General features: G+C 40.6%; 2 protein-coding genes across 3 annotated transcripts in view; one reads left to right on the forward strand and one right to left on the reverse strand.

Moving 5' to 3' along the window:
* Positions 1 to 7075: 7075 nt before the first annotated feature.
* shox2 (shox homeobox 2) lies at positions 7076 to 14526 on the reverse strand. Of its 2 annotated transcripts, none has more exons than XM_020653958.2 (5): positions 13735 to 14526; positions 11899 to 12107; positions 9658 to 9715; positions 9367 to 9455; positions 7076 to 8519 (listed from the first exon to the last, which is right to left on the reverse strand). In XM_020653958.2, the coding sequence occupies exons 1-5, from the start codon at positions 13991 to 13993 to the stop codon at positions 8262 to 8264; spliced, it is 873 nt and encodes a 290-aa protein (XP_020509614.1). In that variant the 5' UTR covers positions 13994 to 14526; the 3' UTR covers positions 7076 to 8261. The 2 variants fall into 2 exon arrangements, with proteins under 2 accessions (XP_020509614.1, XP_020509606.1); XM_020653950.2 differs by having other exon boundaries at positions 7076 to 8555; positions 13735 to 14525.
* Positions 14527 to 16596: 2070 nt separating this feature from the next.
* rsrc1 (arginine/serine-rich coiled-coil 1) overlaps positions 16597 to 16960 on the forward strand; it is a 118528-nt gene continuing 118164 nt past the window's right edge. The window contains exon 1 of the mRNA XM_020653935.3: positions 16597 to 16683. Coding sequence (XP_020509591.2) covers positions 16608 to 16683 — 76 coding nt within the window. The 5' untranslated portion in view covers positions 16597 to 16607. The remainder of the gene's footprint in view (positions 16684 to 16960) is intronic.

Here is a 16960-nt window from a genome sequence, read left to right on the forward strand (position 1 = left end):
CCCTCGTCCTCTTAACTCGCCCTGCTCTCTTTGTGGGACCCCCCCCCCCCCTCCACATTCCACACTCTTAAGTCCACTGAAGTCCAAATTCAATGCCAGTCACTCAGTTACTCTGTCAGCTGAGCAACTGGAACTTTTTTTTAAAGGATTCAGGTTACACTTTTAAATCTAGTTTATAACTTTCCCTGCCTGTTGAGAGATATTCAGGCGATGTCAATCATTTTTGCTTCATTTCCATCTTTATCTGCCACAGCTAGTATCACCTATTTTAAGACACATGTGATATTCATTCTCCCTGTGTGTGTTACAACAAGATGGGAGGGGACGGTTTTTTTTCTCCACACACTCTAGAACCCAGATTTTTTTTTTTTGCTTTGAGATATTCACCCTTGTAGAGGCATCAGTTTTCCATTCTTCTTGTGTCTGCTTTGTAAGTTTTAGTAATCAAGGAAACCACTGAATAAACAGTAGCTTGCATTAAATTCTAGGTAATACTAACTGCTCCCCTGGTAAATAACAGTCTCTATCCTTGTTTAGATTGTATGCTGAAGAAAAGTAAAGAATCTGAAGAAAGTGTGAGAAAGTCAAAGACACAGAGAGCGAATGCAGCACACTGAAAAGTAGCGATATCACAGAAAGGAGAGGGGGGAGCAAAGTGAGGGGCCAAGTTGTGAGATCTATTTTTACATCCCATTTCACAATGAGATAGTGTCCTTCTCTCACACTTCCCCACTGTGGAGGAAGCTAATGCAGGCCTATCTAATTAGACGTTGGCAGATTGTTGAGCCAACGGTGTAATCAAATGGAACGTCACACCGCATCGAGGTCCTGCCTCCTCCGATGCCTCCTTGGCCCCCGTAATGCAGCTCAGTCAGCTCTTCGCATTTTGTCTGCCCTTCTCTCAGCTTGTGACATCAATTTACATTAGCCTGCACTGAAACACGATGCATTCTTCCCACCAGTGACTCACCTAAACACACGCGCGCACACACACACACACACACACAAACAGCCCACTCAACGTAGTCCTCCCAGTTGAACTTGACATGGTCCTCCTCCATTATACATTACCTTTCATGCTCATCTTATTAGCCTATAATAAGGCGTGTGTACATGTGTGCGTGTGCCTGTGTGTGTATCTCGTATGTATTTATCTTCCAGCCCGGGGACAGCAACTTACATGCACTTGCCTAAGGAGTAAATTACCATAGCAATACAGCTGTCAATAGTGCTGTATCAATGAGGGGACACAAGTGGCAGGATCAATGAAAACAGCGGAATAAGATGCCCTGGATGACAGACTTTTTCCTGATTTAAAATTCTATTACTTGGAAAGCACTTGACCTCTAGCTCCCATATTTTACTGGCCCAAAGACTTATTCATAAACAGGAGAGTATGTGGGATGGTTAACCTACACTTTCATGGACGGTTCTTACAAAATCAATTACATGACACATTCACCAGTAATTGAACCTGACACTGCTATATAGTTTTTTGCCTTTAATTTTTACAGTTGACTGCTGCTATATCAGCATGGGGCATGATCTGATCCAGACCATCTTTCTGTTGTGGTCCACCTGCTTCTTCATCATGTTATATTTGAAACAAACTCAAACTCACAAGCATCACAACCACAGCTGCCAGAATAATCGGTCTCCCCACACCCAACCTAACAGAACTCAACAACAGAGCCATTACACGTACTGCAACTGCAACAGAACGGGACATCACTAAACATCACACATCCACCTCACCTCACTTCCTTCAGGACAGAGGTACAGAGCACTGAGGTTCAGAAGGGCTCGCAAAAAGGCCCTGCGAACAGGCCAGAGTGGGAACTTTTGTTGTTTGACATTGTTTGTTCTATAAACTGCTACATGTTTATACTGCTCTTTGGTTGGTATTGTCGTTTGGACAGAAATAGTGCTGTGAAAAGGAATTTCCCCACGGGGACAATAAAGTCTAAGTCTAAAGTTATTTGCGGTTTAAATGGGAAACATTGGAGCCCTGTGTCCCATTCACAACCCAAAATTGCATTTTAATCGTATAAATATTTGTTGTACCTAAAAGAAATGATGGCAGTTCCATGATAAAGCTTCAGTGAAATTAACACGAGCATGATGTCCTGTTCACTTCTGTTCTATAAGCAAAGCAGTGAATTAAACATTGGCCTCTTGCTGCAATACAATAAGAAATAAATACTGCTATTTACACAACTGCAAATATTTAACAGCTTAAATTACAAGTCAGGATTTCTCATATAGAACACAAAATAGCTGTCATCAGTACGTTAACTTGAAATAGATTATCTTCATCTTCCACAGATAGCATGTTATCAATTTTTATTTTCATTTTTTTTCATGGGGGGCTAGAGTTTAGGGATGTTTAGCTCACGTTTGCTATGCTATATATTTTTTTTCCCTTTATTTTCATTTTTCTCCCCTTCTCCTCTTCCATTATACAGCAAGAACTTTTTTTGACAGCATACTGTAAACCCCTTTCTGACAAATAGCCTACCACAAAGTTAAGTGACCTGATCTTTAAGACATACTTTGCCCTGTATATCTCAAACTAACTTAAACAGATTGGTAGTACAGAATAGTTTTCATATTATTTTAGATAGGGATGCACCGATGCATCGGTTCAACATCGGTATCGGCTGATTTCAGCCCTGTTGACAGACATCGGTACTACACCTACCTACTGATTCAAAGAAGAGTGTGAAAGAAAATGTTAAAAATGTTGTGGGTGCCTTACACCAAAAGAAGTCATGAAAAAAAAAAACATCGGTATCCCAATCGGTTAAGTTGTCATTTAAAACATCGGTATCGCATCGGCTCTGATCTACCTAATTGGTGCATCTCTAATAATAAATCCAACAAGCCTAAATCCTAATCTTCAATTTAACATCAACAGGTTAAATATGCCATTTTTAAGCTGACTTTGATGCTCCCCTGATACACTTTGTCTTGTAAATATTTTCCAATAGTTCAGGGCCGTTTCATGTATTAAATGTAGTCTAACTCATAGTTAATGTTTACTGTTTCATTAGGTCACATTCTGAAACAATCACAACACATTTTTCATGAAGTCATGACGTGTTTGTAAGCAGCAACCAAAGGGAAAACCTCGACGTAAATTACAAGCAGCGTATCTATGTTGGATTTGTATGTTTTCTAACATCAGTAAGATGTATTGATTTTCATACTTACACACATGTAGATGAATGGCTTCATGAGTATAACATTTACAGTATGCAGGTGATTGATGCTCACACTGAAAACCAGGGGCTATTTTCCATCACAGCTCAACTTTGCTTTGACCGCGCATGTCTGTCACCAGTTCCTAGAGCAATTGAATGTGGTTGACAGATATATAAATGGTCATAAATGGTTCCCTAGACAGAATGTTGAAAAAGCCTTTAACCCCAGAATGAATGATCCTGGACCTCCCCGGATTTACCCACATTAAAAAGACACTTGAGCATCCTGATACAAATATTGGGTGATTTGTCGGCTTTTTTGTCGTTTCGTGACATTTTTTAAAATGACATTCTGTAAACTTCAGACAGCGTGAACACAATCAATATGAGACGAGTCGGGCCTGTGTTTCCAAGAGGCTTTTTGTAATTTAAGAGTCTGTGTACAAACATTTGATGATTGAAAAGCAAGTACTCGATTATACTCGCACACACATGATTGGATCTTACTGGCTTGTAAATACAGCGCAGGAATGGGCCAAATGTTTAACATCACTCTCTCTCTCTCTCTCTTTCTTTCTTTCTGTAGCATTTCATGTTCCTCGTTTTCTCTGAAACCACAATGCACACATTCACACACAAACTCACCCCCCAGTGCACTCACAAGACATCGAATGTCACCCCTTTTTGTCCAGGCAAACAACAAAACCCCCTCAGAGCTGCTAATGCCCACAGGTTCTCAACACGTACACCCTTGTTATGTCTTCTTCCCAGGGCAGGGAGTTATACATTATGTTATCTCCTTAATCTGCAAACCAGCTGCAACTGGAAATGAATTAATAACAAATAAAATGCGCCCAGTACATAAAAATGTGTAGATTGCCCTGGGGCACCTAAACAGGAAACAGTGAAACAATTAGACTTCTTGTTTTGTTCTGACCTCTGTTTTGTTTTGTTCTACTTCAGCCTGCTGAATAGAAGAGAGCTGGAGATAGACACTGTTGTTTTTCTTTGTCTGTAATCACCATGGTTAAGCCTCGCTGGTCATAGCAGGGGTCAAATCTGTGTGAACACCCACTTTTTCATCCTACAGTGAAATTAAATACAGTCGAGCTCTGTGAATGCTGCAATTCTCCGCTGACTGCAACCCACACCGAGTGCTGCGGTTAGCCACCCAGGCCTGCACGGTGCATGATAACAGGCAGCAATATGGCGTCCTAATTGCCGGCCTGAGTGCTATTGGAGAGAGTTTTTCAGCAGGTTTCTTTCTCACTTTCGCTCCATTTGATGTCTTTGAAGTTGCTCTTTTATCTGCTGTTGCTCCTGATGGCTGTTGTCTTTGGTGCGCCCTGCTCTTTGAGCACTCCTAACATGTAACAAAGGCAAGCCCTCAGAGAGAAGAGAAAGGGAGAGAAGAGAAGAGAAAGCTTGCATACTTTCTCACATAAATTCAAGCAGGGATCCAAACCGTGTACAATCACATTCAGCCACAGCCATTCACATGCAGCTGTCAGTAAAAACTCCTCTGTGCGATTGTTTAACGTGCCCTAATTTGATAAAAGGCCAAGTGCGGGAAATGAGAGAGTAGTGTATTTGTCTCTGGGGTTGTAGTGGGGTAAATATAGCAACAAGACAGCACCAGTTGATATGAAAGATTCCATGGTGTGGAGTGCTGTTGTGACTCACCAGCAGGCTATGGATGATGCGTGCGTGAGTATGTGTGTGTGGGGGGGGGGGGGGGGGGCGGGGGGGGGGGTGTCTTTGCTTACATGCATTTGGATTTATACACGTCTAGTTTTGTTTTCATTCATTTGATGAACAAAAACTGTCCCACTTTTCCCTCCTTAAACATGTTATACAATAATCCATTACAACAGAGAGAAACAGAGAGAGTATACAAGATAAAGAGAGACAGAGAGAGAGATGGGGGACAGCATGGGGCGAGCAAGAGGGAAAAGACAGAGAAGAAGCCAGAGCGAGAGAGAGAGAGAGAGAGAGAGAGAGAGAGCCTGCATGCAAGGCTGGCTCCCGGCTGGCTGCGTGGGGCTGTGTGTCTTAAGAGTGTGTTGAGAGGAGAGCGAGTGCGCTGGTCGTCTCCATGTCTAATCAGGAGAACACTTGTGTGCCCCAGTCTCATTGTCTCCTGGGCCCCCTCTGGGCTGAGGCCCTCCACTCCACAGTAACACCTCAGAAACATGCTGATAGTTGACTGTCTGATACATGACTTTGGACCATGATCATGGAGAAGTTTATATGGAAGGAAAAACATTTTTAAAAAATCAGTTGACACCACAATACAAAGCTTCATCCTGATGGATTTGAATAATTCAGGTGATGCTAGGCTACATGTTACTCGAAAATAATTATACCCCCACAAATCTTTGTTTCATTACAAACTCTACAGAAATGTCCTCGCAATGTACTTCTTACCAGTAATTTATGGTGATACAGTTGTATTCAATAGCATCTTTGATTCTAATCTGTCAACACCTATTAACATTTTTAAAAATCTACATTTTATTGCAACAGAATTGAATGCCTTGCCAAACTTTATCTACATTCTACAGAATATTGAGTAAATAATGTCTGATTAGTATAGTTGATGTGACATCACCACTCTAATGAACTTGGCCTCACTCTGTAGTGAGTACAAATAAAATCACAACACCACAGTCCTCCACAGTGGTACAGGACAGGCGGTGTCTCTGTTCCATCGTAGGGCAGCAGTTTCCCAGTTCTGTCTCCTCCATTACTGGCGAGGCTCCCAATCAATAATTCAATAGCTTTGGCGTCTAAATCCAGCCCCAAACGGTGCGATACACAAACACACCAGTCTGTAGTGCAGACTCAGTGAGATCAGTATTAATTAATAGCTAAAGACATTGTGTTTTGTGTGGAAATATCGGAAGGGTAACGCGATCTGGGTTCCCATAATTATCGGCTCCCGTGTCAGGTGTTTATTAAATGTTCAATAAGAGGCGGTTAAGATGTCAGGAAATAAATCAGGCAGATTTGTAAGTCAAGTGAGGCAGGCGTTAATAGATATTTTTTACAAAGGCATTTTTCCTTGTGAGCTGCCGGTATGTGTTCATGCATAATGCCAAACTTCAGGTCATGACACAGAAACCGCCAACATTTCCGTTCAGTGGAGATGGGCAGGAGGCCAGAATCCAGGCGGAACATGGGGATACACAACAGGAGTTACATCGTATACCATTAACCTATATTATTTTTATGTAAAAATGTTTATTACTGACATTATCTTAAACTGTGCTGGTGAAAATAAAATCGATTAAGGCCAAATAATGAAGGCATTTGGGCTACTATGTGCAAACAAACTGTGCTTTAATTAAATTAAATATGCATCTTTGTTTAATATAATTACTAGGCCGTCAGGATTAGCTTATTTAATTATTGCGAGGAAAATACAGTGGTTCAAATTAGTAAAAAAAAAAGAAAAAAAAAAAGAAGAATTTAATGTAATAATGGAGTGCATCTCGAGTGCTTCAGAGCAAAACCTTGATCTTTGAGCCACTGAACGGCCCCTGTCTCTTTTTATCCTTTATCTGACACTTTTTCTAGCTTGTACTGGAAATTACCAGCCCTCCTTTTCAAACGCTCCATAACCAGATGATGAATAATGCATCGGTTTGGCATGAGCGCAGCGACACACACCCATGTTCCTGACTAAACGGGCCTGTCACAACTGTGACGTTATCAAAAGACCTGAAGCTACTGCCATGAATTATTTAAAAAAAAAATATATATATATATCGCCCTCAAAGGATTAGTGGTAGCAGCAATAATAATAATAGGCCCAATAATAATAATAATAATCATAATAATATCAGATAAAGGCCAATCGATAACATCAACACATTTAAGAAACTTTCGTTAATTTATTGTAGGAACGAAAAACATTTTGTTTGGATGGATTCACGTTTCACATGTGATGGAAAAGTAAAACAATTTAATGAATATTCTTTTCTTTTTTTCTTAGAAACCCGTGCCTCAGTTAGGTTCACTTTCACTGTTATAAAAACATCAAAATTACATACAGAAAGCACATGATATTTTTAATACACGCAAATAAAGTAAAATACAAAATGAACAAATTCCCCACAAGGCATTCTTATAGCCACTAAATAATAAAAAATAATGCATGTTTCTTGTGTATAAACATATTTTACACGTGCCCGTACCGGAAAAAGTCCTCCTGTTTCCTCCGCTTGTGTTAAAGTTGGCATTACTGACGTCATCCTTTAAAATGGGACAAATCACCACCTTATATGGACACTAGATCCGGTTATCCTGACGAAAAATCTTCAGCGTAGCCTACATATATTATAATCTCACATTTCTGTCTAGTTTCACCTTTTACCAGAGGAGGTCCAAACAAGGTCAAGTTGGCCAAACATTCAAGTGAGAGTTGCCCTTTCTTAGAGAGAGAGAGAGAGAGAGAGAGAGAGAGAGAGAGAGAGAGAGAGAGATGAGGACAAACTAATGCAAACACTGCTTGGGCATTTTCTGAATTTTGTACAGGAAACAGTAGAGGGAGAAAAACTTGAATTAATGTCATTTTTCTTAACTGCTCTGTCTTTTTTTAAAGAGAACTTGTTTTTAGAACGAGGCCAGCCTCTATATAGGTTCAAATGAAATCTTAACAATAACAATATAATAATAATAAAACAACTGCAGAATGGTTCGCCTTGTTTGACAAAGTATCGACCGTCCCAGCTGCTTCCTCTTCCTCCTCAGGGTGTCCTCCTCAGCCATGTGGCTGTAGTAGTTCCAATCCCTCCGTCCAAAATCACCTATGGGTAGGCTATCACGTCACAGTCTCTTTTTCTTTCATTGTCTTTTCTTTGTCTCATAAATAGCCTATATGTTTTATAGTTATACTCGTCGTCCTTCATTTAAAAAATCATAAATATCGTCCTTGGATATTTTTCTCTCACTTTGTCCTTGTAGTGTCTCACTTTGAAAGTGTTCAGCATCTCTTAGTCGCGCGGACGTGGCAGACATGGCGTGCACGGCTTGCGTCCACCCGACCACCTGGCGTCACAGTCCCAGCGCGGCCGTGTGCTTTTTGGCCTTCAGTCTCAGGTCGGCGATGCTGGAGTTCTTGCTGGTGTTCTTGGCGGCGGCCGCGGCGGCCACGACGGAGGCGGCGGATGCGGACTCGGCCGCGAGCGTCGCCAGGGGCAGTCCGAACGGCGGCGCGGGAAACATCATGTAGGGCGCGTGCGCCGCCAGGTGGGAGTGCAGGTGGTGCTGCGCGTGGGCGACGGCGCTGTCCAGCTGCAGCTGCGCCTGCACCTGAAAGGAGAAGGGCGGCACGTTGCAATGACTATCCTACAGGACAGGACGCACGGGTGGGGAGAGAAGGGGGGAGAACATGCGTTAACTTTGCAGTGTGTCTGAGGGTCATTCACTGGTGTCACTGTCCTAGATGTAATCACTGTTTACTAATGTAAGGAGGTGGGGTGACCTCGCGGTTAAAAGAGCCATTACTCAGCTGCACTTCGTGATTGAACTCCTTTGCTTTTCTGCCGAAGTGTCATTGAGCAATATCACTGGAGGCCATCTTTTTATGAGGTCATTATTGGGTGTGTTGCAACTCTCCTGAATCAAAGGTCAAATTTGAGTTGGTTTATGTACATCAATAGCATGAATTCTGATTTCAATTCAGCCCTTTGTGGCATTTGGGAATATGTGGCATTCACGATGATAAACCCAGAACAGGACAGTCGAGCATAAAGCAAAGACAAAACTTCACTTACACTAAATGCAACAAATTATGCACATGACTACTCCGTCCACAGACTCCCCAAAAACAGGTGCACAGTTCAAATAACCAATCCCCTTATGCGGTTTATCGTCTGTTTTTTGTACAGTAATAGAAAAGAGACATAAGGAAACATTTGTTCTTCATTGTCCTACACTGGGACTATTTACATGGTGGGTTTACAAATGATCCATAAAACAATAGAGGGAATTTTCCAATTAGTCAGTACAGGCTACCCTGTGTTGGCACACAATTGTTTTTGTCACTGTCATTAGAGTTTAGTTACCCTCCCTGCATTGCACTTGTGCAGAGCCTGTGCCAAGACAGCAGTCCGGGGATTGGTCTGGTTTTAAGAGTAGACACTTCAAAGTAACTTGCCTGTTGGAATGGCATCCGTAGAGCCCCCACGTTGACATATGGCGCTACACGACAAGCTTCAAACTGATTGGCTGCTCCAATCAGGACTCCTGAAGAAGAAAAAAAAAAAAGCACAGACGATAGCCTAATTGAGAGGAGAATATCCCAAACCACAGTGTCTTTTTGCGTACACAGTGTGTAAAGATGAAAGATGCTTCGTGCATGAGCAGTGAAATAAAAAAAAACTATAAAATAGAAGTAATCCTGTGTAGTTTTGTGTTAATGGGAGCATGCATGAAGATAAAAGGTTACCTTTATGTAACTGGTTCTCCTGCTTTCTGCATTTGGCTCTCCTATTCTGGAACCAAACCTGCAGGGACAGAAATTAATTAGAGAACCGCTGATTGGCAGCTGCTTGTGAGGCCATGTGTAATTCCTCTCAAAGTGACAACAACCGCAGAAAAACAATATCCCCGAGGAGCACTGAAATATTAATGACACTGCTTAACCCCGGATCTGGATTATTTCATTTAGTCTACAACAAGATAGAGGAAAAGGAGGGATGGAGCAGAGACGAGGAGCAAGAACCAAAAGTAGCAAATCGACGACAATGAGGGGACATTAAAAGCTTATTAGGAGCATAGAAACACCCCCTTGTTGGAAATGTGCAGCACTATTGGACTATAATAAATAACCTTGTCAGCGCCGGTTTCATCTTTCTATAGATTAGTGTCCCCGAAGAGTTGAATGGACTCTCAGATATCGAATAGCAGCAACGCTATTACGCTTTTTTGGACATCAGAGCAAGGCGATCTGAGAGCATCTCCCTCTTTCTCTCTTTCTCTCTCATTAAATGACCGCTGAAATTAATTACCCTTATCTGCACAAAATCCATGTCAGGGAAACGCTTAAATAGCCTCGCAGTTTTTGTCTAATCACTGCCATAACACGCAGAAAGAAAGGCCGCTTCAAAGACAGCACACTTCTCCATTTTCCCTTTCTGTTCAAATCGACGAGCGTCACTTTCAGAGGAAAAAAAAGCCTTGAAACGCAGATTAAACGATGGATCTGCTTTGAATCTAGCAGACAGACAAACTCGCATCTCGGCCTAAATTAGCCCACAATATAACAGCATGTCAATCTGCAATCTCTCGCACATTAGGTCCATATACACTGAGTGAAATATCATATCGATTGTGCTGTCAGCTGGCTTCATTTATTGACCACACAGTGCATGTCAATCGGAAGTGCTTTTGTGCATTCTTCAGGTCTAATTTATTGCCATGATAAAAGCAAATGCCCTCCTATTATTGACTGATTTTTGTAAGGGAAAAAAAAAAATCAAAATAAACGTATAATCCATGCATGCAACTGGTAAAAACGAAATAAGAGAGGCGCAAAGAGAGGGCTGCTTGATTTGGGTAGAATATAATACATAATTTATGTAAATCCCTGAGCTGTGCGCCTTGTTCGGGACACAATGCGCCTTATTGGGGAGATTCCAGTTCAGGACGGGAGAGCCCTGCAAAAAGGCTGCCTTTAACTTTTTAGAGGGTTGAGTTTTGGATCTTTTTGGTTTAATTTGATGCTTTCCCTTTTTTTTTTTTTGTTTAAACAAAATGATATACATATTCAAAACAAATGCTCAGTCCTCCCCCGAGCTGGAGAACATAAAATAGTCTGAAATTATTTAAGATTTTATAAATGAAAAGATTGGAGTTGTGTATAGTCATTGCCCCCCTCCCTGCTCCTGTTACACAAGACATGCCCCCCCCCCCCCCTCCGCCCCCCCCCCCCCCTCTCCCCCGCCTCCCCTTCCCTGAAGCCTTACTGGGTTTCTGCGCAGATGGTGTGTCCCCATGAAAAACGACAGCAACTCTCACAAACAAGAGAATTGTAGTAACATACACCATGAAACTGAAGGCAAATATTTGGAGGCTTATTTGTTGCTGTTGACTCGGACGATCAAGATTAAAACGAGTCGCGTGACACAAGCGAGCAAGGCCTAATTAAGACACGGATTGAATAATAACAATAAAAATAAAAAAAACATACTGTGCAGAAAAAAAACAATCTAAAATATATTATGGAAATAATTAACTCGGCTTCCCTTCTCTTAAAAATCTTCAAATTATTAAAAACTTTAAAACCATAGGGATTCTATGAACAACTTCACAAATTCAGGCTTTAAAGAGGCAAACATGAGAGTCTGTTTATTATTATTATTAATATTATTATTATTATTATTATTATTATTATTGTTATAATAATAATAACAACATTTTACACTCATACCATGCTGACATGGTCGTCAACACGACATATATTAATAGTTTTATTAATAATGTTGATATGTATTGTTATGATTATTAGTTAGTTAGTTTATACATTTAAAAATGCCATGTGCCTCACTGTTGTTATTTTTAGAATTAGCCTATTTTTTTATTTATTTTTTACAATATTCATAATTTTGACATTGTTTCATTATCATTCCGTTTATTTGTATTTATTATTTTATTTATTTTTCCCAGCAGTTAAAGGGACAGTCCCTACCTGTACTCGGGCCTCGGACAGTCCCAGCCTCTGGCTCAGCTCCTCGCGCATGAAGGCGTCCGGGTAGTGCGTCTCGTCGAAGAGCCGCTCCAGCTCGTTGAGCTGCTCTAACGTGAAGTTAGTCCGACTTCTCCTCTGTTTGATTTTAGCCTGTGTCTCGTCCTCTATGGGCTTCGAGTCCTCTTTCCTTTCCTTCACGTCCGTGGTGCCTGTGTGCGTAATGCAGACCATCAGAGAGCAGAATCAAGGCTAATGGACCTTTTCATATATTTAACTCTAGACAATACGGTTTATTCTTATAGCCTATAAACCACCTCACTCAGAATGCTAAATCGTGTCTTTCCTAGGCCTACTGTAAAATAAAACAAACCAACAGGCTGCCAAAGTCTGTAATCCAACAAAAAGCGTGCACTACATCCCTGCTACAAACTGTGCGAGAAATTGTTATCGATCCACAGCAAACAGAAATAAAACCTCTGATAATAAAGAAAGAAAGCAATACATGCCCTGCCAGCCCTAAAAGAGCAGCAAGCTATCAAAGCTCGGATGTTTTGTAGAGCTACATAAAGCTCTTTAATTATTTACCGCTTATAAATATGCAACGCTGCATGTGCCCACTGTTGGATGTCTGATACACGCTTGTATCTGTTCCGCTTTTAACCACGCTGCTGCCCAGGACGAACACAACACAACCAAACTCTGACATATAGATCTGATCCTGCTTGCATGCTGTCACGTTTTACCCAGGTTCTTTTCTTCAGTGAATAGTACACAGTGCACAGGCTGTGTTTCTCTTTTATTTGTATCAAAATAAAAAAAATGAATTGAACACAGTTGTTATTATTTTTTTCAAATGAGCAATTATTGATCATTTCACGTTTTATAGTAGTTAACGTTACTTCAATAAACTAGGCCTATATTTCTACTTGCTATTATTATTGTTTTGCATAAAGAGCAACAAATAAAGGACGAGCACAGTGGACTAATCTTTCTATACTGTATTTTGTATATTTGTTATAGATCATCAGTTTTGTATTCAAGCCATCTGCTGGTTCAGCGGATGTGTCTACAGTCCTGAAACAGACATCTAATGTCTACCGAGGAGCTGCAGAAATGACAGGTCGTGATTTCCACCTATTTTCGTTTAAACAAATCAATTCTACTCAGCAGATATATATAAAGATGGCTGACGATGGGTTGTGATAAAAACATCTCAATTCTTTTATTAACACGTAAAGGCTTAATTGAGGCGTTGTTCGAAATGACTCAAAGTTGGTCCACATGTGATAGTTTTATTCAACTAGAGCTATACAATATGAGAGATTTTTTTGACTTCACTTTTATGATGTGGGAAAGAATGGATATGATAAGGCCTTGTTGTTTATAAAAGTTCTTGGTCAGAGATTTTATGACGCAAAAAATCTAAGAATTGAAATTTTCAAATTGGACCACAAGCTTCTCTCAGCTGCAAACATTTATTAATAACTAAAATATTAATATTCCATTATAAAAATAAAAACAAACCCTGTGAGAATTCCGACTTTGACGGTGCACAGGGCAAACAACTAGCACGAACAGAAATAAAAAAAATATATATCGTTTTTCAGTGATAAAGAAAAGCTCGATATTGTAGCCACATACTCTCAAATCGATAATATTGGGCTGCTTAATTCTACAGTTTCTTTTGGATCGTAACTAGAAGCCCAAAAGATGTTTTACTCTATTTTGCAAATAAAAACTGTGCTGTTGCAGACTTCCTTTTCCTCGGAGTCTGTTTCTCCTCGCTGTTTTTGCAGACTGTGTAAAAAAACAAAAAAAAACACCATGCTCTCCTACCGTCTATGAGTTTGGGGCTCCCGGCGTCCCTGATCCTCTCCGGGCCGAGCATGTCCGTTTCCCTGCCCGGCGAGAGCGCCACGTTCCGGGTGATTCCTGCCGCTGCCTCCTCTCGACTCCCGGGCTCCCCCGATAAAGACTCCCTGCTCCCTGCTCGCGTGGAACCGGTCTCCAACACCTCCCTGTAGGTTATCACTTCCTTCTTCTCCTTTACTTTCTGATCGAAAGACTTAGACACGAACGCGGTGAGCTCTTCCATCCCTGCCTGCACTCTCCTCTTTGAGAAACACACACCTCACACACACACTCTCAGTCACACACTCTTTGCTCCACGACAGCTTAAGACATCAATGGTGTGGCTCGGTTTAAAGTCGACCCCCACTTTGGAAAATGATGATGATGATGCTGCTGCTGCTTCTGGTGCCAACTCTGGGAAGAGGTAAAAAAAAAATATAGAAAGAATCGATCTTCTCAGCCAATTCCTCCTCCTTTGGTAGCGGAGTTGGGAACCTGCTGGTGCTCCTCTATTGAAGTCACAGTATTTATACTTTGCGGCGCCTTGCCCCCTTGATCCGTGCAAATTACCTCCCCTCAGGATGCCGGGATGAGCCCCCCTTCCCCTTCTTCACTCATACAGGAGAGAGAGAGGGAGAGGAAGAGGAGTAGAAAAAACATTAGGCAGCATCGTCGCTATTGGCCATTAATCTGAGATTGACAAGAAGGACTAATTAATTTAATTAAGCGCTCATTCGCTGCTATTGTCCTGAGGTAGTTTTTTAAACACCCGGGAGATGCTCATGGATCTCTCTCTCTCTCTCTCTCTCTCTCTCTCTCTCTCTCTGCAGGGGTGTGGCTTAAAAAGTCTGAAAATGACAAGAGAGAGGGAGAGATAGAGAAGCACATGGATGAGGAGTCCTTCCTCCTCAGTATATCTCTGTGATCTTGGGGAAAATAAGTCACAAGGATGACACGGAGAGAAAAAGATGTAGCCCCATAAAAAAAAGAAAAAAAAAAGAAGGACCAGCTGAGAGGAAGAGGAACAGAAGCAGGGAGAAGGAGCTGCTTCAGCGAACATACTGGGCTTAACCCCAGTTTAAACACAGTTGGCTTTTAGCCTGGTTACATTTTTTCTTGAGTTTTCGGTGTCGTTGATGTGTCGACATTCAGGCTTTTATTTTGACATGTAATATCAGAAATATTAAATAAATAAAAGTGTTCATCAATGTTAAAATATGATAACGAAATTATCATAATAATAATAATGATAAAAAAAAATAAAAAACATGTCGGGCGCTATGAAAATATGTGAACTAATCCTTGCATCAAAGTTTTGGGGAACCTGTGAGACACAGTTTTCATGCAGCGTTTATTTACGTTCCTAATCTGCAATTATGTATTTGAAATTGTCATCATTAGTGAGACTTTATCTTGTAATATTAATTCTCAGCGGACTTTTTAAACCATTAGGATGTTAAATAGCAGCTAAACGCTTCATTATCATGCCCCTTGCGATGTTTTGCCATTGGGCCCACTAATTAGTAACGTTTTTCAACTCGCCTTTTTTTTCCCCCCCGATGAAATCAGCGCCTATATTTGCAAAAATAAATAAACAATGTTGGAGTTGCAGTGAAGGTAACGTGAACACAGCAGAGGGAGAGAGAGAGAGAGAGAGAGAGAGAGAGAGAGAGCAATTAAACGAGGAAGAAGAGGCGACGTATAGCCTGTGCATACAAGAAACAGGATACAGTGGGATTCTGAAAACGTCTGAATTAATTTGATGAAAAATTAAGCGTGTTTATTGATAATCTTTATAAAGCCCCGTTTCCACACAAGAGCTTCAACAATTCCCCTAATTAAATATTAACAGTGTTTCAGCTTGAACCTTAGGCATTAATTACGATTATTCCTGCTGTATCTCAAAGCAAGATGAATTCCCAATCGCACTGATAAGAAAGCCTCTTGTGTCTATTTGCAGTAAACCCCCCCCCCCATTATCTTGTTTCTATCAGCCATTCTAATGCACGTTTATTGATTCATTGACCTATTAATGTTGTCAGTGAAATTGGTCGTTCCACCCTCAGTCCCGTTATGTGTGTTTTTTTTAAATTTTTATTCTAATCTGCGAGTTTATATGAATATAGTTTGTTGTGAATAGTTTGGATCAACTGTCTCCCTTTGCAGCTCTATCTGTGTGTATGCATGGTGTTAAATGTTTGGCTGTAAAAGAGAATTGACCTCGTGCAATATATCATTGAAAACCTACATGAAATCATGTCGTAGGCTTTATGTTATAGCCTACTTGTGTGGTATTGTTGAATCAAAACTATTCCTTTGTCTCTTACATGAATAAATATAATACTCCATTGATTAAAATTAAATAATAATACACTGGATATTGAAATTGCAAAATGACACGTACATAACACAAGGTGAAATAAGAAAAGAAAATATCCTACATTGATGATCGACCAATACTTTTATTAAAGAGTAGCCTGTAAGTATGAGATGGAATAATAGACTAAAATGTTTAATTTTGAAAAGTTTTTTTTTTTTTTACTCTCTTCAGTTACCGACATCAGTCATGCAGTCATAAATATAGCATCGCTATTGATTTGTTTGAATCAATAGGCCTACGCACTTGAACCAATAAATAAAACTTCTCAAGTTAGGTTGCTGTTGGTTACATTAAATTAAAACTATTATTAAATGTTTTAGAATTTATTTTAGGGGCAATAACAATTAATGCAGACGTGGAGTTACGGCTGAAGATATTTATTAAAACAAACTATTTCAATCCTTTGATGGCACCAGATGAGAGCAAGGTCCGTGATCGACTGCTCTGTGCTTGACTACTCTCTGTCTGGACTCGATCGATGCTCTCTCGCTCGATGAGTAGAGTCTTCTTGTACAGTGCGTGGCTGAGTTGTGGAGCTTCACAGCGATTTAAAGGTGAGGAGCGGGATTCTCCTTTCAAGCATTGTTGTCGTGTTTACTTCGTTCACTGCTTCGTTTACGTCTACAGTGTGCAGTGAGACATGTTTACTGTTAAGACTCTACAAGGCTCCGGTCAACACAACAACTAGCAACAACAAAACCTTAGTTGATTTAGCAATGATAGCCTGCTAGCTAGCCTAAACAGAAGTCAGGTTTCTTTCTGCCAGTTTTAATAAACAGACATATGAGATAGCAGTGTCGTTAGGGCTATAGCATTGTTTTAGATCCCACA

Source organism: Labrus bergylta, chromosome 11 (assembly GCF_963930695.1).
Source record: "Labrus bergylta chromosome 11, fLabBer1.1, whole genome shotgun sequence".
In the NCBI taxonomy this organism is placed as follows: domain Eukaryota; kingdom Metazoa; phylum Chordata; class Actinopteri; order Labriformes; family Labridae; genus Labrus; species Labrus bergylta.

Coding starts and splice junctions, on each gene's coding strand:
- shox2 (XM_020653950.2), bottom strand. CDS start 13,993: ATGGAAGAGCTCACCGCGTTCGTGTCTAAGTCTTTCGATCAGAAAGTA. Junction 12,108..13,734: donor GAGCCCCAAACTCATAGACG/GTAGGAGAGCAT, acceptor TTACGCACACAG/GCACCACGGACGTGAAGGAA. Junction 8,556..9,366: donor TACGGATGCCATTCCAACAG/GCAAGTTACTTT, acceptor CCTGTCCTGTAG/GATAGTCATTGCAACGTGCC.